Here is a 26,489-nt window from a genome sequence, read left to right as displayed (position 1 = left end):
ACCCAACAGGAAATCGGTTATTTTGGATCAAATATGAAATTTTTATCGATTTACAGGGTGCACATTTGAGACCTTTTCACCGAGGGAGTTAGTTGGATCATCTTCAAAATTGGTGAGACTGTTCAGGAGACATGAAATCTTAAGTTTTGAAAATGGTGCGTTTTCATTCACGGGTCTGACCTGGGCGTGGTGACAAAGTCGGCCATTTTTTTGGCAAAATGACAAATTCAGTAAATGACTAATAGTTCCTTGACACAACGTTCAATCTTTTTCATATCTGGCATGTATGTGCGGTATCCCACCCTTAACACGAGTGCATTGAAATATTACCCATTAGGCCTAGCGCCCCCTAGTGAGAACAGGAAATGCCTTTTTTTACGAGACCGGTTCCTCCTTCAAGGGAAAAAAATCTGTTGACCTTAAACCTGCATCAGGGGAGCCTTAAGACCTGTGTTCAGGTTTCATTGAAGCGGCTGGGTCCAAACAGGAAAGTGAAAATGACCGTCAACAATTTGTCTCGCTAAAAACTTTGAACAGTCATAACTCAGCAGATATACAACATTTCTGCGCCAACCTTCCCGTGCTTGTTGAGAGTCATACCCTGAAGAGTCTTGTAAGGGTCATTTGCATCAACTCTACAGTGCCAACTAGTGGCGACAGAAAGGAGTCTTAAAACAGGCCTTTCCTATTGGGTTTTTTCAACGTAGAGCAATAAAATTTGGGGAGTCCATACCTTATGCAAAACTGTTCCAAAAAGTCTCTTGCACCCATTTTCCAAATCAAACAGAAAATCGGGTATTTTGGATCGAATGTGAAATTTTTATCCATTTGTAGTATAGTTTATATTTGGAGGCCTGAACATGCACGAAAACTCACCAAATGTTGCACATACATGCGGCTTTGCATGGATTTTGATAATCTTGCAACGTTACAAAAAAATGTAACAAAAGTGCTCAGTGGCGCCCCCTTGAATTTTTCAAAAAGGCGTTTCCTATTAGGTTTTTTTAACGTAGGGCAATGAAATTTGGGGAGTCGATACCTTGTGCAAAACTGCTCCAAAAAGTCTCTTGAACCCATATTCCAAACCCAACAGGAAATCGGGTATTTTGGATCGAATGTGAAATTTTTATCAATTAACAGGGTGCACATTTGAGACCTTGTCACAGAGGGAGTTAGTTGGATCATCTTCAAAATTGGTGAGACTATTCAGGAGACATAGGAGATCTAAAATTTTCAAAATGGTGCGTTTTCATTCATGGGTCTGATCTGGGCGTGGTGCCAAAGTCGGCCATTTTTTTGGCAAAATGAAAAATTCAGTGAAAGACTAATAACTCCTTGACACAACGTTCAATCTTTTTCATATATGGCATGTATGTGCGGGATCCCACCCTTAACACGAGTGCATTGAAACATTACCCATTAGGCCTAGCGCCCCCTAGTGGGAACAGGAAATGCCTTTTTTTACTAAACAGGCTCCTCCTCCAAGGAAAATATATTCACCTGAAACCTGCATCAGGGGAGCCATAAGACATGTGTTCAGGTGCCTGATGAAAAATACTGAGGTTTGGTTGAAGCAGAAGAGTCCAACAGGAGAAGTGAAAATGACTGAAGCCATTTCGTCTCACCACAAGTTTTGAACAGTCATAACTTCTACAACATATCTGCGCCAAACATCTCGTACTTGTTGAGTCATACTCTGAAGGGTCCTGTAGGGGTAATTTGCATCAACCCTACAGCGCCAACTAGTGGCAATAGAAAGTCACTCGTTTTTCCAATACATGTCCAGTTCTTTTCAGGTTGGTCATTGTAGTTTCAAGACATTTTGAAATACTTATTTTACGGCCCATGTCCACATGTCTGTCTGTTGCCGTGACGACCCTTTGTTCGCCATTAAAAGGAAATTTTTTTTTTCAGAGACTCGGGCAGTTTATAGAGCCTCAGAATTTGGCACACATGGTCGAATTGGCCCAGTTAGAAGATTCATTTTGGTTTTGAATAAGGACTTGGCTACACAGCTCAGTAGTGGCTCCTTTTTTGTAGTACTCTCTCCAATAGGGGTTTTTATCTCTTAGGTGTGTGAATGTAAAGAGGCGACTTTTGAGCATGTTAGGTTCTAATGAGAGGATTAGAGAGGAGGATCTGCTACCACCCTGACCTGCACACTGTCCGAGTTGCGTGACGTCCGAGTTGCGCTAGATTGCGAGGGCCCGTTCAGTCCTGCTTGCAGGCCTAGTTTAGGTTGAAATCCACTATTGTGTAGATACAAAATCCAACATGGCTGCTGTCACAAAACAAAGAGGATTTTAAGTTGAAAATTATTGTAAATAAATGCTTAAATTGCAGAATTTTTATAGATTTGAATGTAAAACAGTCCAGATTCTTGGTTAATGGCAAAAAAACGGCAATTATTGTTAGTTTAACGTAAATATTTCAAGCCAAAGTTGCGGTATTGTGTAATCCAACATGGCGGCCGTCACAAAACAGAGCTTTTTAAGTTGTTTCTTGTAAATAAATTTCTTGTAAATAAATGCGTAAATCGTGAAATTTCTATGGATATTGAATTTTTTTTTCCCCACAATGTTTTCCAAGTGCATGCATGGTGCTATTATAAATTACTATGAATCCTCGACGAAATCGCTCTTGAGACACTCCTGCCTGCTTGTATGCGGTAAAACCTTTGTCCTATTTCCACCTAAATCCGGCGTTACAACGCAGCGTGTATTTGAGTTCATCACAGTAAAAGCCAACTCAACGTTCTGCCTGGGTCAGCCCCTTACGGGAAGGCGTGGCGCAATGTTTATGGGAGCTGTCTTGTCAACTGATGGTGGAGTCTATACATACACACAACGTTCATTCGCCCCCCTCCCAGTCAAAATGAATTGGACGTCTAGCGCAGTCAGTGGCACTCAGACATGAGCGTTCAAACCAGTTTAAATATGATTTTGTTCTGTTGTCAATGAGTTCACTCAAGATTTTGCAAAATAATAGTGTTGCTGTTGTTTCTTAAATAGCTGTATTGTTTTATCGATAATTGTGCATTGCTATGTTTTGAGGTAATTGTTAGTGTGGGTCTTGTATTGCATATTGTGAACAGAGATTCCACACCTAGTGTGAAGTGCAAAGCTTCCACGATTAATCGACTAATGAACTGTTTTTTAATACAAAAAAATAAAATAAAGGGGGTGGGGTGCGTCAGTAAATATTTTAATCTCTGTAGTCCTGACTGAAATCAGGCTGAATATCTTTGTGATTAATCAAAATGGAATCATTGGAAACCTCTGATTTGGCTTTGGAAAATAATTATAGTGACATCATATTCAAAGTCGTGCATAGTTTTTGTCTCCATAGCTAAAATGATACGCTCTGAGTAATATAGCTGCAAATAACATATACAGTGCCTTGCAAAAGTATTCGGCCCCCTTGAACCTTTCGCCACATTTCAGGCTTCAAACATAAAGATATAAAATTTTAATTTTTTGTCAAGAATCAACAACAAGTGGGACACAATCGTGAAGTGGAACAAAATTTATTGGATAATTTAAACTTTTGAACAAATAAAAAACTGAAAAGTGGGGCGTGCAATATTATTCGGCCCCCTTGCGTTAATACTTTGTAGCGCCACCTTTTGCTCCAATTACAGCTGCAAGTCGCTTGGGGTATGTTTCTATCAGTTTTGCACATCGAGAGACTCACATTCTTGCCCATTCTTCCTTGCAAAACAGCTCGAGCTCAGTGAGGTTGGATGGAGAGTGTTTGTGAACAGCAGTCTTCAGCTCTTTCCACAGATTCTCGATTGGATTCAGGTCTGGACTTTGACTTGGCCATTCTAACACCTGGATACGTTTATTTTTGAACCATTCCATTGTAGATTTGGCTTTATGTTTTGGATCATTGTCCTGTTGGAAGATAAATCTCCGTCCCAGTCTCAGGTCTTGTGCAGATACCAACAGGTTTTCTTCCAGAATGTTCCTGTATTTGGCTGCATCCATCTTCCTGTCAGTTTTAACCATCTTCCCTGTCCCTGCTGAAGAAAAGCAGGCCCAAACCATGATGCTGCCACCACCATGTTTGACAGTGGGGATGGTGTGTTCAGGGTGATGAGCTGTGTCCTTTTACACCAAACATATCGTTTTGCATTGTGGCCAAAAAGTTCAATTTTGGTTTCATCTGACCAGAGCACCTTCTTCCACATGTTTGGTGTGTCTCCCAGGTTGCTTGTGGCAAACTTTAAACGAGACTTTTTATGGATATCTTTGAGAAATGGCTTTCTTCTTGCCACTCTTCCATAAAGGCCAGATTTGTGCAGTGTACGACTGATAGTTGTCCTATGGACAGACTCGCCCACCTCAGCTGTAGATCTCTGCAGTTCATCCAGAGTGATCATGGGCCTCTTGGCTGCATCTCTGATCAGTTTTCTCCTTGTTTGAGAAGTTTGGAAGGATGGCTGGGTCTTGGTAGATTTGCAGTGGTCTGATGCGCCTTCCATTTCAATATGATGGCTTGCACAGTGCTCCTTGAGATGTTTAATGCTTGGGAAATCTTTTTGTATCCAAATCCGGCTTTAAACTTCTCCACAACAGTATCTCGGACCTGCCTGGTGTGTTCCTTGGTTTTCATAATGCTCTCTGCACTTTAAACAGAACCCTGAGACTATCACAGAGCAGGTGCATTTATACGGAGACTTGATTACACACAGGTGGATTCTATTTATCATCATCGGTCATTTAGGATAACATTGGATCATTCAGAGATCCTCACTGAACTTCTGGAGTGAGTTTGCTGCACTGAAAGTAAAGGGGCCGAATAATATTGCACGCCCCACTTTTCAGTTTATTTGTTAAAAAAGTTTAAATTATCCAATAAATGTTGTTCCACTTCACGATTGTGTCCCACTTGTTGTTGATTCTTGACAAAAAAATAAAATTTCATATCTTTATGTTTGAAGCCTGAAATGTGGCGAAAGGTTGCAAGATTCAAGGGGGCCGAATACTTTTGCAAGGCACTGTATACATAATAATGTGTTACATTTACTGTTAGTTTTACCTGAATAACTTTTTAAGAAAAATGTACTTTAGATTTTCCTTGCCATACTTTTTACTTGAGTAGATTTAGAAACGCTACTCTTACTTTGGGCTACACTAGTGTCATTACAAATTTCCTCTTAAGTCCACATACAGTATTAGATTTGACTACTTTTTAGCTGCAGATGCCAACAGTGGCTCTGCCAGTTTCGTCGCAGACGTCGCAACAATCACATGACTCCATAATACCAATCAGATGTAACAATACAGTCACATGACCACACAAATTGGTCAGAAAAGTTCTATGATCACGACGGCCTGTTAAATTACGTAGCACCTTTAAAGCGCCAGAAAAATTTAGCGCTGCCGTCAACATGACTCGAAAGCTCGGAATTCAATGATTTTTGTGTATTTTTTGTCCTAATATGGTCATGTCACAGGTTAAAAGTACAGTATAATAACCGTTCATATGGATGATGTTGAGCTGAGAATATATACCATTGTTTTAAAAAGAAATCATTACTTGAGTATTCTTTTCACTACTTTTTTACATGTACTTGAGTCAGTTTTTTGGATGATGACTTCCTTTACTTGAGTAATATTATTTTGAGGCAACACTGCTCTTGAGCAAAATTTTTTTGGCTCTACCAACCTTTGCATAACACTAAAATACGTAATTGCTGATTAGTCGACTGAGAGCAATTTTTTGTGTCCACCCCACTGATGTCATTATGTAAAGAAGTTTTTCCTGTTTTCTCCAGATGTGCGTGCACGTGATGAAGCAGAAAAAGTGCCACTACATTGGCAACTGCTCGTTTGCCCACAGCCTGGAGGAGAGGGACGTCTGGACGTACATGAAAAACAACAGTTGTATGCTGCACTTTTACATTTGTTTTTATCTGATAATTGTGCCTCATAATTAAATCCTAGCTCATTACACTGATTGTCGCCTCTCGCTGAACCTCTCCGTCTCTTCCTTTAGTGAGAGACATGCAACAAATGTACGAACTGTGGCTGCAGCTGACCAATCAGAATAGACGCACAGAGAGCACGGCAGCGACCCCGCCCCCCGAGGACAAACAGGTCACCATCACAGCAGATTACAGTGAGAACATGGTAATGACCCACCCTTCAAACAGCAACGACTCATTATTTGCAATTGTGAGCCTAATTAGCATGTTTAGATGTTGTTCACACACCAAAAGGCAAGAAGGTCATCTTGTCCCCCCAGCACTCCTGGACCTCATGTGTATTTAATTTTCACTGTCAGATCACATTTAGACAAATATTGGAGGCATCCATCATCTACCGCTTAATCCGCATGATATTGGTGGCATACACAAGCAAATTTTGTTGAAATGCAGGGGTCCCCAAACTTTTTCCTGTGAGGCCACATAACTTTTACCTTCTCTGATGAGGAGCCGGGTTAGTTTGTAACAGAAAAAGTGTGACGATTGCAGGAGTGCCTAAATGTAAAAAATTATTGTTTTTTCAGAAAGCCACAATCAAATAACCCTTTCTGGATTCTTCATGGAACAAAAGTAAATAAATATAAAATATAAATAATATAAAATAATATAATATAATAAAATAAAATAACATTATTAATTAAATAGATAATAACTAAATAACCCTCTCTGGGTTCTTAACAGAAAAAAGCCAGGAAATAAATAACACTATTGGGGGGGGGTTGTTCAGGGGCCGGACCAAATGTGAAGGCGGGCTGTATCCGGCCCGTGGGCCGTAGCTTGGGGACCCCTGTTGAAATTGATTGGGTTGCCTATCGTAAAAGACCAGCCATAACAGGGTTTCGGCGGGTCTTAAACTGTCCTAAATTTAAAATCCAGATAATCAAGTCCTTCTCTTACATTTAATGGAAAATTGCTGTAGGTACCCGGTTTCCCCTCGGATTTTTTTTGAGCTGAGGTGGTGCTGGGCTGCGTCTGAGTCGGACAATATGCCGCAGCGAAATTGTTTCATATCATAACAAATCAGATTTTTATCAACAACACTTATTTTTTCCAAGAAGAACCATAACAAAGACCTATTTGCCAAGTTTGCATCCTGCTTGCACTTGATTTTCCTGGATTTTTAAAAAAAAACAATTTGAGGGGTCTTTCATAAGGGAAATCAGCAATCTGTGGTCACATTTACAGCCAATGTGAGGCATGCTTACAGTCTACCTGCAGCCGGTTCCTCAGGTCTGTCTTCACCTACACAAGAATTAAAAAAAAAAAAAAAAAAAATCTAGGAAATGAAGACATACAAGCATCTCTGACATTGTACAGTCCTGTACATTGTACAATTGGCCAAATAGATATCTTCACCTGTGATCTGGCCTCCTTCAGTGTTTGAAAATGTTTTGTCAACATTAAAATACAACGCTTGCCATAACCATTGTTATTTCTACTCCTTGAAACATAAGAGCTAAGTACATTCGGAACCTGGACGCATGAGCATCACTTTCCAAAATATTTAATTTTCATACTAATTAAAATATTTCAGAACGTGACAGTCTACATCACCACAATAATACTGTTTTTTTGTTACATGACCCTTCTCTTCAGGAACTTTTCTCATTCCAAAATACTTCGCCAGCGAACAAATGGTATGCTAAGACGCGACGATTTCAGTTAGACACCATAAAGAACTTAAACGTTACGTCGCTGTCCATATTAATTTTGTTTTCATTGTCTTAAATCACAATTACAGTGCCTTCCATAATTATTGAATTTATAACAATTATGTGTTTTTTAGCTTCTAATAATTTTTTTTCGAAATAATATGGGACTTTAATGGGGAAAAAAGAAAAATCCAACCTTCAATACAAGTGCATTTATTCAGTGGGGGAAAAATCCCACATAAAGAAATAATTATTTGACATCAAATAATGTGTGTCACAATTATTAGCACCCCTGGTGTTAATACTTTGTACAACCCCCTTTTGCCAACAAAACCGCACCTAATCTTCTATGTTTCACAAGATGGGAAAAGACAGAAAGAGGGCTCTTCAGCCATTCCTCTTTGCAGAATCTCTCTAAATCATCCAGAGACCTGGGTCCTCTCCTCTGTACTGTCCTCTTCAGCTCACCCCACAGGTTTTAAATGGGGTTGAGGTCTGGGGACTGAGATGGCCATGGGAGGAGCCTGATTTTGTGTCTGGTGAACCATTTCTGTGTAGATTTGGCCATATGTTTAGGGTCATTGTCTTGCTGAAAGACCCAGTGACGACCCATCTTCAGCTTTCGGGCAGAGGGCAACAGATTTTGATTTAAAATGTCCTGGTATTTCAAAGCATTCATGATGCCATGCACCCTAACAAGGTTCCCAGGGCCTTTGGAAGTGAAACAGCCCCACAGCATCACTGACCCACCCCCATACTTCACAGTGGGTATGAGTTGCTTTTCAGCATGCGCATCTTTCGTGGCACGCCAGAGTGTTTGTTGCCAAAAAGCTCAATCTTTGTCCCATCTGACCAAAGCACACGGTCCCAGGCTTCAACTGGGACAGTACTTTACAAATTACTTCTCCCAAAAAGTAATTGAGTTCGCAACTCAGTTACATGAATGTAAGTGTAATTAGTTACTTGTTGTTTTTTTCAATTTTTTCAAAAAAAAGAAAAAACTAACCTTTGCTATGTTTGGAAGTCATTTAATGTTGTGAATCAACTGTTAGTCTTTGAAATTGCTCCCGTTTTTACATTAGTTCCCTTCTGTCTACTTTCAACATGTGAAAGTTTTATAACTGTTTCATCTTTTAAAGAAAGATTCAAGTCAAGATTTTGCAGATTTAGGAGTATTTTACATAAAAAGTTACTTAGGTTTGCTAGGAAGTTTCACTACAACTGAGCCTTTCTGAGAAGTCTACTGCTTTAAAATGGCGGCTGTTTACTTACGCCGCAGAGTCTGTCATTTCTCATGTAGTTCTATATGCATGTGATATCAAGGCGTACAGTGTGTGCTGTCAGCTACAGTCAGGAAATATTGGAGCCACCTAGCCTAGCATCGCGTTGGCTACAGCGTCACAACAAACACTTTTTTTCTCCGTGTCTGACTTTTCTCGCGTCATTCAACCAACGTAGTAACGCACATTGTCTCGTTGCCGAAACGGTGACAAAATCCTAACTGAGGGGAAAAAAAAGTAATGCATGAAAAACGTACAGATTTTGAACGTACGCCGTAAACATTTCAAAATCAGTGCTCACTTCTACGGTTTCGGCGTAAATTGTGCAACTTGACAGGTATGCAATCGCATGTCCTGCGATGGGACTATTGCGCATGCACACATTGCGATAGCGATGTTCAAACGATATATTGTCAGGCATGAAAATCTCTCACCTTTCGGCGAAATTCGCCGTTTTGAAGTCAAAAAGGGCGACCTACGTGAATTGCGTAGATCCGAGGAGAAATTCTTTTTGGGAGGAGGGGGGGGGGTCGGGAGGTTTTATTTAATTATTATTATTATCATCATGTGATTAACTTAGTACATAAACTGAGCACTTAAGAACACAGTCAGCAAATCCTTCTAGATGCTTCGCTGACGAGAACCAATCATCGGCCCAAGCTGCGTTCCATTATTCCAAACGCGCGCACTCCTTACGCGTGTACATGGAGTGCTCGGAGAGCCTTCGGTTGCATTGCAAATCAGCGAAAACAAAAAGCAGGCCTTATCCACATCGGGGCAGACCAGACCGCAGCATACACACTTGCCTGTATTTGCCAGCAGATTGAATTTGGTGAGTAATGGTTTCAATCGTTTTCACGTTTTGCGATATAAAAAAGTTACTGCCATTCGTTGCAGCTTGCGTAGAACACTGCCAGAGCTAGCCAAATCTCCCATGAAAAAAAATAGCTCCCGTTAAATTGGCGTCAAGCTTGTGTATTTAGCGGTAATATAAACGAAGAAACACACTGTTGAGTCAAATTAAGCGGCATTCTCTCAGATGGAGGGGGCGCCTCACATCGCTCCCGTCGTCCGCCGGAGACGCGTTATTTTCGGCTTGGATTTCAGCTGACGGCCGGTGTTAGCACAACAGCGGCCCGACGAGTGGTGGGAATGAGTCCTGCTTCTTAAAGCTTTTCAGAAATACAGGGATCCCTCGTTTTTCGCGGTTAATGGGGACCAGAACCCGCCGCAATAAGTGAAAACCGCGAAGTAGCGCCCCAACTTATTTGATTGAATATTAAAGACACAAATGTCCTAGCCAAAATGTGGCCCAAACGCAAAACATTACTTAAATGGAAAAATTTGTTTCAATCAAGAAAAATAGTTTTCAAATGCTTTTTTTGTCTCAAATTTATTATTGCAATCAAAAAAATTTTTTTTTATTGAAGCTACTTTTGGGGATTAAAAGTATATACTGGATTTTGATTGAAGCAACTTTGTTTTTGATAGAAGTAACTTTGTTTTTTGATTGAATAATAAAAACACAAATCTAACTCCATCGTTATTGAGTGAGAAAGAAATTAAGAAAGCTTTAAAACTAAAAGCCACCGGGGAGTCGGTTTGTTTTTTTAAATATTTATATTTCATTACATAGACATGCCTCGTAGGGAAGGGAGATTGAGGGATAAAAAAAGGAGTTAGATGAGGCTGCTAAAGGCAGTGGATACCTCATCAGGTGGGTGAATAGCAGACCTGGTAAGAACAAGTTTGCAAGGATAGTCGGGTATTAAATCCAATTATAAACACAATTACAATGTTATTTTTCTATAAGATTTTTATGTCATTGCTTTATTAATCATTAGGTGCTGGAGTTGTTAAGTATGGATAATAATGAAATAATAGTTTTAAGAAAACTGCTGTTGGTGGCTCAGTGACCATCTGATGTGGTTTGTTCTCTGATGAACAAGTTGAGGAAGGAAGTTTTGATGCAGAGGTTGAAGGAAGAAAAGAGGCAGACTGACTGAGTCACAGCCAGAAAGTGTGGATGACAGTTTTGATTTCTATTCACTGTTGCCCCCTCCCAATTAAAGTATGTCACAGTCGCAGCCAATTATTATCTAAAGCTGGTTAAAATTTAAGTTGTTTTAAGGTGTATTAAATACTTGTTCATGTGCCCCTTTTGATCTACGAGCACCCACCCCTCCACCGGTCTCTGCATGGCCCTGCTGAAACACAGTGTGGGTCGACAAAGCTCAATATTTTGTTGGGGTGTACAATACAGTGTACTGGAACATATTTCCTCCACACCCTTCTCACCTTTTTAACCCCTGACCCATTTTCATGCCTGATTGTGCAGGCTTCATACAAATTATCTGGATATATCACCGTTTTGATATTTTGTCCACCCCTAATTGTCACACGCCTACTGGAATCGTTGCAACACTAGTAATATCATGGCATATATTGTTCCAGGGAGGGCGGCGTTTGTCCGACGGGGACGACCTCTGAGAGTCTGTCAACTGCCGACAGTCCGGAGATGGAGCCAACTAGAACAACCCGTCATCTCGCCAGTTTGATCTCTTGCCTTGTGGGAGCCGATGTAAACACGATACACAAACACACTCGCACATTTACATTGATACATAAGCCACAAATCTCAATCAATCAACACTTTGTTTTACGATCATTAAATACGCAGAACTGAAAATGTGTCCACCAGACACAGTTTTGTTTTGTTTTTTTATTCCTGACAGCATCAAAGCAATTTTTGAATGAGAGCGCTGGCCGCAATTCTTACATTTTGCTTGGCAATAAAGGAAACTTCCCTTGAATGGGACTAACAGGCTAAAAGTTGACCTTTTCAATGTAATAGTGCCAAAAAAAATTACACCTTTGTGCTGTTAGAAAGCTTATTGTAACAGACGGAAGCATTTTTAAAAAGAAGGGTCTGGTGGACACTCTTAATTGAGCAGCAGTGCAACTCTTCCGGCTCCCCGATGTTTTTTCATCGGGAGTCGTACTTCCTCGTTATATTGTCTGCCATATTGGTAGAGCACTTTGAATGTAACGCCTGAACGGGCTCTTAAAACGAGGGAATGGATCAATCGTGAAGAAAGCTGTACTGTTGTACGCCTATTTACATTTCTAAAATCATGAGCAAAATACTCTTCCCTGTTTTCTTTTGGAGAGGTGGCTACATCCCAAACACGCAAACATGCACGAGCTGTTTACTCCTACTGAAAACATCTTTACAGATAAATGAAGGGCACATGGCTAAAAATGGCATGTGTAGAAGAGAATGAGCTCAATCGGACTGAATCAGCTTGTCAATTAATTCTGCCTTAGCGGAAGCCTTGAGTTATATTAAAAATTAGCATTTTTAGGCTAAAAGGCTAAGTGTATTTGGATAAATGGATCAAATAAGGAAGTGATTTAATTGTGTTGGAATATGAAGCTTAATTTGAAAGTAAAGGCAAGTTGACATTGATTCAGTCCGACCAGGCCATCTTAGTCGGGGATTCACACACCTTTTTTTTTTCGTTTTTTTATTTATTTTTTTTTTTAATGTGCCTGTTAGCAAAACACACAAAAACACAAACAGGATTATCGGCCATCTCATTGAAGCCTTTAATGCAAACACACACAATGGAAATATGTCTATATTACACACAACCTATTTACATATAATGCTATACTACTAATAATGGATAACTTAGCAATCAAGCTTAATAACCTCCGTGAAGTTGACCCCCCATCAGATGCAAATTTATAGAAAAATTATGTCATTCGTTTGTGCTGAAGAAAATTTCGTTTGTGCTATTGTTTTTGATATTAACAATTGTTTTATAGGTCAATCTGTGGTCAACCAGCCCCCCCATTTTGATTAAAAATGGCTAAAAATGGTATCAATCGTTTGTGTTGTAAAAATTTAGTTTTTGCTGCTATCATTTTATAGATATTAAGATCTTTCGAGTGAAAATGTGACTCGCAGCCACGTATTTACTGCAGAAGGAACCCTAAGGGGTGCCATTGGTTGTTGTTGGGACACCCTTTGTTATTGAGAGAGTTGGTACGCTCAGTCAGCCGCGACAGTGAGGCTGCAGTTGACATTAGTACTATTAAGATGTTAATATTGAGTGCTACGCTAGTGCTAGTTGTTTGGACACCCCTCTGTTATTGAGAGAGCTGGTGCCATTGGTTACCTGCCATGGAGGGGCTGCGACTGGCGTCATCACTAACAAGATATTACTTTCGAGTGCTGCATTAGCGCTAGTTGTTTGGACACCCCTGTGTTATTGAGAGTTGGTACGCTCTATCAGTCGCGACGGAAAGGCTGCGACTGACGTCAGCACTCGAAAATATCTTAATAGTGATGACATCAATTGCAGCGTACCAACACTCTGAATAACAGAGGGGTGTCTCAGCAATTAGCGCAAATGTAGCACGAATGGCACCTGTTTGGGTCCAGTTTGCGGTAAATGGGGGGGGCGGGGGCTGCGAGTCACGTCATCATTCGAAGTTTGCGCTAGTTGTTGGGACACCCCTGTTATTGTGTTGGTACGCTCCGTCAGCTGCGACAGAGGGGCTGCGATTGACATCATTACTATTAAGATATTCATTTCGAGTGCTATGTTGGCGCTAATTGTTGGGACACCCCTCTGCTATTGAGAGTTGGTACGCTCTGTCAGTCGTGACGGAAAGGCTTTGACTGACGTCATCACTCGAAAATATCTTAATAGTGATGACATCAATTGCAGCGTACCAACTGAATTACAGGGGTGTCCCAGCAATTAGCGCAAATGTAGCCCAAACAAATTAACCTCTTTAGGTCAATTTTGCAGTAAATTGGGGGGGCTGCGAGTCACGTCATCACTCGAAGTTTGCGCTAGTTGTTGGGACACCCCTGTTATTGGGAGAGTTGGCACGCTCAGTCAGCTGCGACAGTGGGACTGTGAATGACATCAGTACTATTTAGATGTTAATTTTTAGTGCTACGTTAGCGCTAGTTGTTTGGACACCCCTATTATTGAGAGTTTGCACGCTGCGTCAGTCGCGACTGAAAGGTTGCGACTGACGTCATCACTCGAAAATATCTTAATAGTGAGAACATCAATTGCAGTGTACCAACTCTGAATAACGGGTGTCCCAGCAATTAGGGTAAATGTAGCACAAAGAAATGGCACCTCTTTGGTTCCATTTTGCAGTAAATGGAGGGACTGCCAGTCACGTCATCACTCGAAGTTTGCGCTAGTTGTTGGGACACCCGTTATTGAGAGTTGGTACGCTCCGTCAGCTGCGACAGAGGGGCTGTGATTGACATCATTACTATGAATTTTGGTGCTACGTTAGCGCTAGTTGTTGGGACACCCCCGTTATTGAGAGTTGGTACGTCGCGACTGACGTCATCACTCGAAAATATCTTAATAGTGATTATGTCAATCGCAATGTACCTACTCTGAATAAGAGGGGTGTTCCAATAATTGGCACAAACGTAGCACAAATGAATGGCACCTTTTTTGGGTCCATTTTGGGGTAAATGGGGGGTCTGGAAGTGACGTCCTCACTTGAAGTTTGCACTAGTTGTTGGGACACCCCACTGTTACTGAGAGAGTTGGTACGCTCTGTCAGTTGCAACAGAGGGGCTGCGTTTGACATCCATCTCTATCAAGATGTTAATTTTGAGTGCTGCGTTTGCACTAGTTGTTGGGACACTGCCTGTTATTCAGAGATTTGGTACACTATGTCGCGACGGAAAGACTGCAACTGACGTCATCACTAACAAGATATTAATTTTAAGTGCTACATTCGCGCAAGTTGTTGGGACACCCAGTTATTCAGAGGTGGTACGCTCCATAGCTGCGACTGAAAGCCTGCGACTGACATTATCACTCGAAAATATCTTAATAGTGATGACGTCAATCGCAGCGTGCCAACTCTCTGAATAACAGGGGTGTCCCAACAATTAGCACAAACAAATGGCACCTCTTTGGTCCACTTTGCGGTAAATGAGGGGGGGCTGCGAGTCACATCATCACTCGAAGTTTGCGCTAGTTGTTGGTACACCTCTGTTTTTGAGAGAGTTGGTACGCTCCGTCAGCTGCGACAGAGGGGCTGTGATTGACGTCATAGCTATTAAGACATTAATTTCGAGTGCTACGTTTGCGCTAGTTGTTGGGACAACCCTCTGTTATTGAGAGTTGGTACGCTCCGTCAGCCATGACGGAAAGGCTGCGACTGACGTCATCACTCGAAAATAATATATCTAATAGGGAGGACGTCAATCGCAGCCCCTCTGTTGCGGCTGATGAAGCGTACCAACTCTCTGAACAACAGAGGGGTGTCCCAACAATTAGCGCAAACGAATGGCACCCCTTTGGGTCCATTTTGCAGTAAATGCGGGGGGGGGGGGCTGCAAGTCACGTCATCGCTTGAAATTAATATTTCGAGCCAGGCTATTGTGAACAAGCTCATATGATGCCTCTTAAAAAAAAAACATTTTTTTTTTTAAATCAAGAGACAAGTAAAATGGCATGTTTGAATACATCCATCAAGAGTGCTACCAAGTTTCAGAGACAAGAGACGGCAGTCGTTTTGGGAAAACACACATTTTCAAGAAGAGCCCCGAGATTGAGTTGTTTTGTCCTAATAAGAGGAAATCACTGACGATTGTCTTTCATGTACCAGAATGGCAGATCCTTCCATGTGCAGATATATAGGTTGTTCAAATGTGTATGAGAAGACTTACTTCGTATTTTAATATAAACTGTTGCCTGTTGTTAAACTCCTGTCAGCACTTGAAAAATCTTTTTTTAAAAATCTCAATATCTATAAAACGATAACAGCACAAACAAAATTTTTACAGCACAAATGAATGGCACCTTTTCGGCTCCATTTTGCAATAAATGGGGGTCTGCGTGACGTCATCACTCCAAATTAATAAATCGATATCTCAAGACAGCAGCACAAACGATTTTTTACATTTTTAATCAAAATGGGGGCCTGGTTGACCTCAGGTTGACCTATAAAAGAATTGTTAATGTCTCAAAAACGATAACAGCACAATCAAATGACATAATTTTTCAAGAAATTTGCATCTGATGAAGGGCCAACTTCACGGAGCTAGCTTAATAAATATGTAACCAGAAAACTGTATTGATCTCATAGAACTTTGTTATTGAGGTATTGCTATATGACATGTATCGCTAAACTAGATGACGATAGTGATTTAAGAAAACTATATTCTTTTTATGTTATTTTTTTTCCTTGTATGTGGGTTGATCCAGACAAATGAGCGAGTTGGTTTAAACGAAAGGACACTGTAATGAGTGGAATCGCCCGCAATTACTTACTACCCTTAGTATTATATGATAATGATTGCTATTGACTATTTCTCTTCTATATGCCATTGATTATATGTACTTTTATTGCAATGTATACCTATATATGTATCCACGTATGAATATGATAACCATGTCTGTTTGGGAGGCGGTAAGCAGACAACAAAATGGACGTCCTAACGCTCGAATCTTTGTAAACGGAAGGATAATTGTTAAAGATGTAGTGAGTTTTCCGCTCACTGCCTGCGCTGTGCCTTTTAAACGAATTGGCCAGACGAGAAGTGATCATGGGATTATACAAAAATGCTTATATACTCCTGCATAGCGCCATATTTGATATAGTACACCTATAAGAATGATAATACCCTTATTGTATAATCCTGCTTACTATATACAGTACAGTATACGATACCTGATAACCTATTATAATACTTAAGCACCCTGGTATGGTCATTTAGATAATTGATGGTGGATGTATGTTTATTTTTGTGGCTTGGTTAACCGCACCTTTGTACATTTTTGGTTAATCATATTCAATTTATGCACTGATTATCAACTATACAGATATTTCATCTGGTTATTTTGGAAGCCTAATTAGTGTGAAAACGGAAGGTAGTACAACAGCTTTCCAAGCCACGCAGCGGAAACTTCACCCCATCACGCCTTCATTTGATTCCTAGTACAAATCCACCGACTGACCCCAAGTTGAATCATGTCAATCGGTTATTTGAATTTCTTTATAGCAAATTGAAAGAATGAAACCAGGGTTGTATGTAAAGGAAGGTTTTTTTGTACTGTATTTTTATTACATTGGTTTCCTTGTTTTTATGTTCTTCTGATTTTTTTTCTTTCCTCCCTGGTTGGAAGTTCAATTCTCAAGTGGACCAAATCTCTTGAAAGCATTTAATAAACTCTTTTAGAAAAATAAATGTCCATTTTTTATTGCGTGTCTTCTAATTTAAATGATAGTACAGTGGTGCAAATAAGTATTTAGTCAACCACCAATTGTGCAAGTTCTCCTACTTGAAAATATTCGAGAGGCCTGTAATTGTCAACATGGGTAAACCTCAACCATGACAGACAGAATGTGGGGCGGGGGAACCCAGATAATCACATTGTTTGATTTTTAAAGAATTTATTTCCAAATTAGAGTGGAAAATAAGTATTTGGTCACCTACAAACAAGCAAGATTTCTGGCTTTCAAAGAGGTCCAACTTCTTCTAACGAGGCTCCACTCGTTACCTGTATTAATGGCACCTGTTTTAACCCATTATCGGTATAAAAGACACCTGTCCACGCCCTCAGTCACACTCCAAACTCCACTATGGCCAAGACCAAAGAGCTATCGAAGGACACCAGAGACAAAATTTGTAGACCTGCACCAGGCTGGGAAGACTGATTCTGCAATAGGTAAAACACTAGGTGTAAAAAAATCAACTGTGGGAGCAATTATTAGAAAACTGAAGACATACAAGACCACTGATAATCTCCCTCGATCTGGGGCTCCATGCAAGATCTCACCCCGTGGCGTCAAAATGATAACAAGAACGGTGAGCAAAAATCCCAGAACCACACGGAGGGGACCTAGTGAATGCCCTACAGAGAGCTGGGACCACAGTAACACAGGCACAGTAACACAATGCGCCGCCAGGGACTCAAATCCTGCACTGCCAGACGTGTCCCCCTGCTGAAAAAAGTACACGTCCAGGTCGTCTGCGGTTCACTGGGGAACATTTGGATGATCCAGAAGAGGACTGGGAGAATCTGTTATGGTCAGATGAAACCAAAATAGAACTTTTTGGTAGAAACTCAGGTTCTCATGTTTGGAGGACAAAGAATACTGAATTGCATCCGAAGATCACCATACCCACTGTGAAGCATGGGGGTGAAAACATCATGCTTTGGGGCTATTTTTCTGCAAAGGGACCAGGACGACTGATCTGTGCAAAGGAAAGAATGAATGGGGCCATGTATCGAGAGACATTGAGTAAAAATCTCCTTTCACCAGCAAGGGCATTGAAAATGGGACGTGGCTGGGTCTTTCAGCATGACAATGATCCCAAACACACAGCCAGGGCAACAAAGGAGTGGCTTCGTAAGAAGCATTTCAAGGTCTAACTTGCGAAGCAAAAGTCTGCTAGCTTAAATGCTAACTTAACTTTAACAAAGCTCGTAACAATTCAAACATGTATTCCCACAAACAACTGCTAAATATACTTATAAACTAAATAATGAATGCATAAACAAACATTTGCTCAAACAAAAACATAGCTTATGTTAGTCTCAACAGGAAACAAGCTGGATTCAGCCATATCAGACGAGGTATGGCATATTCACTGTTCCCACTAGAGGGCAGTGTATTCACCTAGATCAATAAAACTAGCAACGCTTTCAAAACAAACCCTGACAAAGTCACTCTAATTAAACCAGGCTCGAGGACAAGTGCACGTGACAGTATTATTGACGTCACGACGAAGGGCGGGAAAATATGGCATACTGTCATTTGATTGGCTAAAATAGTACAGTACTGACTTTGCATTTGAAATGATTTTTTAAATCATTTTAAAAGATTATTTCCACTGGGATCCACATAAAGGTCTTTTATTATTATTATTTTTTTATTTTAATAAACACTATTAACAGAATAACCCGCATTTGTTACAGAAAGAACTTCTCTAAAATGTGATTCTTTTTTTAAGGTTATTTAATCATTGAAAATCACTTTCCTTTCTAATCTCGGTTCAATTTAAAATATGCTTTATGCTATTCAGGCGAAAAGGAAGCTGAGCAACTTTCGAGTAAAACTGGTTAGTGTTGACAACAATCCAACGATTGCACAATGAAGGGTGTCAAATTAGCCTTGGGGAATTTATTAGTTCATGTAAGTTGACACTTCAGTGACATTTATCACCGTTTTATTCATGCCAATGCTGCCTGGAACATTTAAACGGTGACTTTCTCGTCTTTTGTACCTTTACTTTTTTAGTACAGTACACAGTTTACGCAACCAGCAAGTTTTGCAACCGGCACAGTTTCGTGATTGGCCGTTTTTTTATTTGATTGACACGTCTGTGAACGAATCACCTGCGTTTGTAGCTGCCACTCAAGATTGCTCTAGCAACTGATTGGCCCTAATGCGTCTCGGGTGTATGTTGTTAGATAACACGTTCTAGTTGACAAGGGTTACTTTTTCGATAACTGAGCCGAACTGTCAGTCTTGAGCTTGTTACGGATTCTGACGTATAAACTACATTTTTGTTTCTATTCTGTGATAATTTAAGTTTTAAGTCGTGCAAAAGATTACGGGGAGAAGAAAAACATGACTACATCAGATATTCCAGAGATATTCAGGACTTTTTTGGAAACTCCATTTACTTTCCCGGGCTTTGATGCAAATGGTAAGTGAAAATATACACACAAACAACACCCATTTAGCACTGTAATGTTAACCTATTCTTTTAAACAAAAACGAGCAAAAAAGGCTGCAGCGTTCAGATCATTTTGTGCCTGTTGCATAACTCTAGTCACAGCTTCGAGTTGAGTTCAAGTACTCACTTGTTTACACCTGACCTTGTGTGATGTGCGTTAGGGTTGGGCGATATGGCCTCAAAAATCTCTGTAGGTCAAAGCAATCTTCGATGGTGATATTTATGAGGGAACAAGTTTTTTGCCGCTTCGAACAACATTATTTGAATGTCCGACAATATTAACCCTTTCCGGCAGAGTGGTTATTACAGAGGAGGGCAATTCAAAAGTTGCGATATGTAAGATTTGCGCTCCAATTATGAATTAAATAGCCGTAATATTTCAAAAGACATTAAAGAAAAATGTTTTTTAAGAAATCAATTGAAGGAATCTTTCATATCCGGAATCACGGCAGCCGGACCCGGGCCGGCGCGGCTCCAAAGACACTCCGAGCTCTCAACAACTCGGCCAAAAGGCCAAACTCCGTGCGCTCACCTTAGTCTTAACCCCTTGTGCTTACTCCATTATGAAAGCTGGAAAAACGCTTCGAAACACAAGATGACAATTTATTCCGAGTCGACGGCAATCATACAACACAGAGCGACCCAGGCGAGGATCCAAGGTCACCATATCACAAGTCAACAAAAGGTTCCAGAGATAAAAATGGCAACGATTAGTTAAACATTGTCTTTTTGAAGGCTCTCGCGGGGCGGCTGTGGGCAGAAGGGTGAGTTCGGGCGTTGTTTAGGATTATTGTCTGTTTGTGGATTGGCAGGAGGACTTGGGAGTTTCTGTTGTCAGGGCAACTAGGGTTGTGGATTTTGCCACCTCAGCTTCAAAGTGGCTCTTGGAGTCTGTTCAGTTGTGTTATCAGTTGGATATCGGACGTTCTCTGGTGTTCCTTGTGTTGGGACAGGGCTTCCCGCCATTTGTTCTGGACTGTCCGGGAGAACTAATTGCGAGAGTTGGTGGTGCAGACGTGGGCTTGTCAGCGTCAATCTTGCTCACTCAGTTGCATGACACACACGTTGGGCTTCCGTGATAAGAAGGCGTCATGTATCTCTTATGCCCTATATTCTGCTCGTTTTCCTTAAACTATGGTGTTAGTGCTATTTATTTTATATTGGGTGTGTTAGAGTAATACAAACAGTCAAACAGTAAATACTAAAAAAGATACTATTCCCTGATTGATTATATTAAGTGTAGAGTAATACAAGTAATACCCCGAAACGCAGTGTCAGCAATAAAATAACTTACAAGATATATGCTCGGATAGTAGCTTAGCCCATGCCCTTACATACAGGCATCCCAGCTGTGTGTGTGTGCGATCGTGTGTATGTGAGCGCAGGCCTTTCTGTCTTACCTAGTGGAGATGTAGACGCCTTATCTGTTTTGAATGAATGTTCCAGCCAGGAGCATTTGTAATAATACGTTGAAATAGAGCGTTTTTTGTCTCCCATCATTTTTTAGGGTTAACGTCTTTAGTTGCGCAAACCGCAACTCCGTTCAACATTTTGGCGGCGCTTTTTGGAGTTTCACGGTCCACATCTTCAATCCTTGGTTCTCGCTCAGTAGTTGTTGACGGTTTGAAAAAAATGCGTATATACATCTTGCCTCTTCTGTCCTCAGTTTTTTTGGGGGCATTTTACCTATCAGGCTCATCTATGATCACGCTGGCCTGTTTAATCACATGGCGTCTTTAAAGTTCTGTTAAAAAAAAAAAAAAGAAAAAAAAAAGCACTGGACATAGAGCGCTGCCGTCTACATGACTCGAAAGCGTGGATTTTAACCTCTCTTGCCTTTTATTTGGCAAAACCGGAGATGTGATCCTTTTAGTTTCATTATAGGAAACATTTTTTCTCCACTACAGGGCACTCATGGTCTTTGGACCGATAATGCATGCAGTATTTCTTTGGCTTAATATGATTATGTAATATAGTAAAGTACGATATAGTAATAACAGTTCATATAGATAACTTTGTCCTGAAAAAAAAAAAAAAAAAAATCAAACATCTTAAGGTACTCATACTTGAGTTTTAGCTACTCTACCTACCTCTGCTGATAAGTAGGAAAAACTGACTACAGACATGAAAGTTACATGGCTTTTCCTTGGAAGATGATTTACTTCTGACTTTTCCTATATTACTTTCCTGTATGGTAAATTGACATTTGGAATATAAACAAATTTACATGTGTACATCTGGGTCGGTAATTGAAATTAAAATGGATGGAGGAATGAAATTGTCTTTGTGGATGCTAATAATGCATTACCAAATGAAGCATTATTTACCAGTGTGCTAATATGTTGTTGAGAGAAGCACGGTAGTTCTCCCGTCGTGGCGAAAGAAACACGTTTTGCAGGGCTAGTAAGCCCACGTAACCCTGGTGAAATTTGAAATCCATACATTTGAAGACTATAGTGTCATGTACTATTTTTATTCTTGTTATGTAATATACAGTGGGGCAAATGAGTATTTAGTCAACCACCAATTGTGCAAATTCTCCTACTTGAAAAGATTAGAGAGGCCTGTAATTGTCAACGTGGGTAAACCTCAACCATGAGAGACAGAATTTGGGGAAAAAAAGCAGAAAATCACATTGTTTGATTTTTAAAGAATTTATTTCCAAATTAGAGTGGAAAATAAGTATTTGGTCACCTACAAACAAGCAAGATTTCCGGCTTTCAAAGAGGTCTAACTTCGTCTAATGAGGTCTAACTAGGCTCCACTCGTTACCTGTATTAATGGCACCTGTTTTAACTCATTATCGGTATAAAATACACTTGTCCACAATGTCAGTCAGTCAGTCACACTCCAAACTCCACTATGCCCAAGACCAAAGAGCTGTTGAAGGACACCAGAGACAAAATTGTAGACCTGCACCAGGCTGGGAAGACTGAATCTGCAATAGGTAAAACGCTTGGTGTAAAGAAATCAACTGTGGGAGCAACTATTAAAAAATGGAAGACATACAAGACCACTGATAATCTCCCTCGATCTGGGGATCCATGCAAGATCTCACCCCCGTGCCGTCAAATTGATAACAAGAACGGTGAGCAAAAATCCCAGAACCACATGGGGGCACCTAGTGATTGACCTACAGAAAGCTGGGACCACAGTAACAAAGGCTACTATCAGTAACACAATGCGCCGCCAGGGACTCAAATCCTGCAATGCTAGACGTGTCCCCCTGCAGAAGCCATGCTGAGCATTTGGATGATCCAGAAGAGGACTGGGAGAATGTGTTATGGTCAATTGAAACCAATGTAGAACCTTTTGGTAGAAACACAGGTTCTCGTGTTTGGAGGAGAAAGAATACTTAATGGCATCCAAAGAACACCATACCCACTTTGAAGCATGGGGGTGGAAACATCATGCTTTGGGGCTGTTTTTGTGTAAAGGGACCAGGACGACTGATCTTTGTAAAGGAAAGAATGAATGGGGCCATGTATCGAGAGCTTTTGAGTGAAAATCTCCTTCCATCAGCAAGGGCATTGAAGATGATACGTGGCTGGGTCTTTCAGCATGACAATGATCCCAAACACGCAGCCAGAGCAACAAGGGAGTGGGGTCGTAAGAAGCATTTTAAGGTCCTGGAGTGGCCTAGCCAGTCTCCAGATCTGAACCCCATAGAAAATCTGTGGAGGGAGTTGAAAGTCCGTGTTGCCCAACGACAGCCCCAAATCATCACTGCTCTAGAGGAGATCTGCGTGGAAGAATGGGCCAAATTACCAGCAACAGTGTGTGAAAAGCTTGTGAAGAGTTACAGAAAACGTTTGCCCTCCGTTATTGCCAACAAAGGGTACATAACAAAGTATTGAGATGAACTTTTGGTATTGACCAAATACTTATTTTCCACCATGATTTGCAAATAAATTCTTTAAAAATCAAACAATGTAATTTTCTGTTTTTTTCCCCACATTCTGTCTCATGGTTGAGGTTTCCCCATGTTGACAATTACAGGCCTCTCTAATATTTTCAAGTGGAAGAACTTGCACAATTAGTGGTTGACTAAATACTTATTTGCCCCACTGTACATAACTATAGACTAAAACTGCTAATGTTAATTAGAGGTGGGAATCTTGGGGCACCGAACGATTCGATTATGATTCAGAGGCTCAGATTCAATTATAAATTGATTATTGATCCAGCCCCCGCCCAGGTCCCCAGCTATTAGCTGCTTTTAATGTTTTGTACATTAGTTACAAAAAATGTACAAAAATCCTTTCAGGCTTAAATAAACTACTATTCCAATGTCAAGTTAACAATTCAAAGCAGTAAATAAGCAGCTAATCCCAGCTAACTACGAGCAGTAGGCAGGGTACACCTTGATTTGGTTGCCAGACAATTAGAGGGCACGAGATAAACATTCATGCACACGTGCACTCATACCTATTGACTAATCTGAGCAAAACAACCCTATCTGCCTTTGCCGAGGTGTGCAGGCCGTAGCTAAGGTGTGTAAACACCTCAGTAATGGTGGCGCCCACTAGAGGGTGACGTACACAAATTTCTTCTTGGATTAGTCAATCAATCTGTCCAAATGTTCTACGATACAACTAATGAAGGGAAAAAGACGCTATTTCTAAACAGAAAAATGAAAAAAAATTATTTGTTTTATGGACAATCTGTCAAAAAGTCGGCTTCCTCACAGACGAGGAGAAGGCTTCAGTGCAACATTTCCGTAAAGTAATAGAGCAGCACGATAATATTGCAGCATTCTTGTCCACAGACACTCTTGTAACTCAAACTAGGTCGTTCATTCGCACCTCACAGTCATAATGGATTGGACATCTAGCACCGTCAATGGCACTGAACCATGAGCATTCAGTCAGTCCTCCCTGTTTAAATGAATTGGACATCAGTGGCATGTAATGAGTTGAATATTGCTTTTTTATCCATATATTAATATTTAAAATATAAAAAAAAAAAAAAAAGAAATGTAAAAATAATGCTATCAAAATTATATGCTAGACCAAAAATTTTCCGCTCGAATCATGTTTTTCTCTGCTAATTGCCTGCCATTGACAATGATAGATGTCCAATTTCTTTAAACTGGGAGGACTAGCTGTAAATGCTTATGTTTCAGTGCCATTTACGCTGCTAGACGTCTAGCGCTGTCAATGGCAGCCAATGAGTTAACAAAGACACTATTCTAGGGGAAAATGTTTGTCTAGTGGATAATTTTGCTACATTGACTCACCGATTCATAGGGGGCCTATCTCCGTCAATGCTGACCGAGTGGAAACACAGACAAAGAGCTTTTTCCGTTGAAACATCTTGTGAATAAATGCTTAAATCCCTGAATTCTTTATAGATATGGACGTAAAACAGTCTCGATTCTTGGTTAAAAGCCAAATAACCGTGCAGTTAGCACGGTTACGTAAAGTTTTACATAAATATGTCGAAGTACGATGCTAGTCTTGTCAGTCAATGTGGCAGCCGCCATATGTAAACAGAGCTTTTCCGGTGAAAATTCTTGTGAATAAATGCTTAAATCCCTGAATTCTTTATAGATATGGACATAAAACAGTCTCGGGTCTTGGTTAAAAGCCAAATAACCGTGCAGTTAGCACGGTTACGTACAGTTTTACGTAAATATGTCGAAGTATGATGCCAGTCTTGTCAGTCAATGTGGCGGCCGCCATATGTAAACAGAGCTTTTCCCGTGAAAATTCTTGTGAATAAATGCTTATTTCCCTGAATTCCCTGAGTTCCCTGAATTCTTTATAGATATGGTCTCGGGTCTTGGTTAAAAGCAAAAAAACGTGCGGGTAGCATTTATTTTACGGAAATATCGAGAACTATGAGGCTAGTCAGTAAGGAAATAAGCGGCCGCCATTTGTAAACAAAGAGCTTTTTCCATTGACTATTCTTGTGAATAAATGCTTAAATCCCTGAATTCTTTATAAATATGGATGTAAAACAGTCTCGATTCTTTGTTAAAAGAGAAAAAAAACGGGCAGTTAGCATTTATTTTACGTAAATATTGCGGTGTATAACGCCAATGCTGTAGTGGCTAATTTCTCCCATTAATTTTTTTCACAGCGTTTCAAAATGCATGCATGGTATGAAAAATAAAATAATTACCTTGAATCCTCGAACAAATCACTCCTGAGACAATCCTTCCTGTTTGTATTCGGTACAGCTTTTATACTTTTTCAACCTAAATGTGGCATTGGATCCCTGCATGTGCTGACTAACTGCGAACGACTGCAAATAACTGAAGCGGACTGCCCCTACTTGAGGGCGTTGCGCAGTGGTTGACGGATGTGACCCGTCAATACAATTACGAAGTCTATGTTTGGTAGCATTATGTTCCATTATAATCTGTTATGACTGTGAGGTGCAAATGAACAAACTACTTTTATGTTAGTAGAGGAGCTTCTTGGAAATGAACTATTGAACTTGACAAAAGTGAAAAAGTGCATGACATGTTTGGGATGACTTTTTGAATCCCCTGGTGTTGTTATTGTGTTGCTGCAAAAAGAGAGTCACAGTGACACAGCAAAATTCGAGGAACACCCCCTCGGTTCCTATTTCCAGCATTTGTTTAGTCTGAGCAGCAATATAAATGATCGAATGTCCTGTGAGCTATAGGTTAGCACGTCTGTTGTGCATCTCTCCGGTTCAAAGGTTCAAATTTCAACTTAGGCCTTCTTTTGTGCAAACTCCGCCTTTCGACCACATTCTAAAAGCATGCATTTTTGGTCAATTTAAGACTTAAAATTGTCCTTGTTTATGAATTGTTTGTTGTTAGATATGATAGTATCATCACATGA

The 26,489-nt window shown here is 40.3% G+C and overlaps 2 protein-coding genes across 3 annotated transcripts in view; both read left to right on the top strand.

The window, feature by feature from the left end:
- The window catches only part of zc3h7bb (zinc finger CCCH-type containing 7Bb), a 41,060-nt gene extending 23,888 nt beyond the window's left edge, over nt 1-17,172 (top strand). For both annotated transcript variants that reach the window (XM_057826275.1, XM_057826274.1), the window contains exons 19-21: nt 5,783-5,891; nt 6,004-6,137; nt 11,379-17,172. In XM_057826275.1, the coding sequence (XP_057682258.1) occupies nt 5,783-5,891; nt 6,004-6,137; nt 11,379-11,414 (279 nt within the window). In that variant the 3' untranslated portion in view covers nt 11,415-17,172. The remainder of the gene's footprint in view (nt 1-5,782; nt 5,892-6,003; nt 6,138-11,378) is intronic.
- Nucleotides 17,173-19,399: 2,227 nt separating this feature from the next.
- tefa (TEF transcription factor, PAR bZIP family member a) overlaps nt 19,400-26,489 on the top strand; it is a 42,535-nt gene continuing 35,445 nt past the window's right edge. Inside the window, exon 1 of the mRNA XM_057825662.1 lies at nt 19,400-19,641. Within this exon, the coding sequence (XP_057681645.1) occupies nt 19,563-19,641 (79 nt within the window). The 5' untranslated portion in view covers nt 19,400-19,562. The remainder of the gene's footprint in view (nt 19,642-26,489) is intronic.

The sequence above is a fragment of the Corythoichthys intestinalis genome, chromosome 21 (genome assembly GCF_030265065.1).
Source record: "Corythoichthys intestinalis isolate RoL2023-P3 chromosome 21, ASM3026506v1, whole genome shotgun sequence".
In the NCBI taxonomy this organism is placed as follows: Eukaryota; Metazoa; Chordata; class Actinopteri; order Syngnathiformes; family Syngnathidae; genus Corythoichthys; species Corythoichthys intestinalis.
Note: the sequence above shows the minus strand (reverse complement) of the source record. Positions and strands in the feature narration are given on the sequence as shown.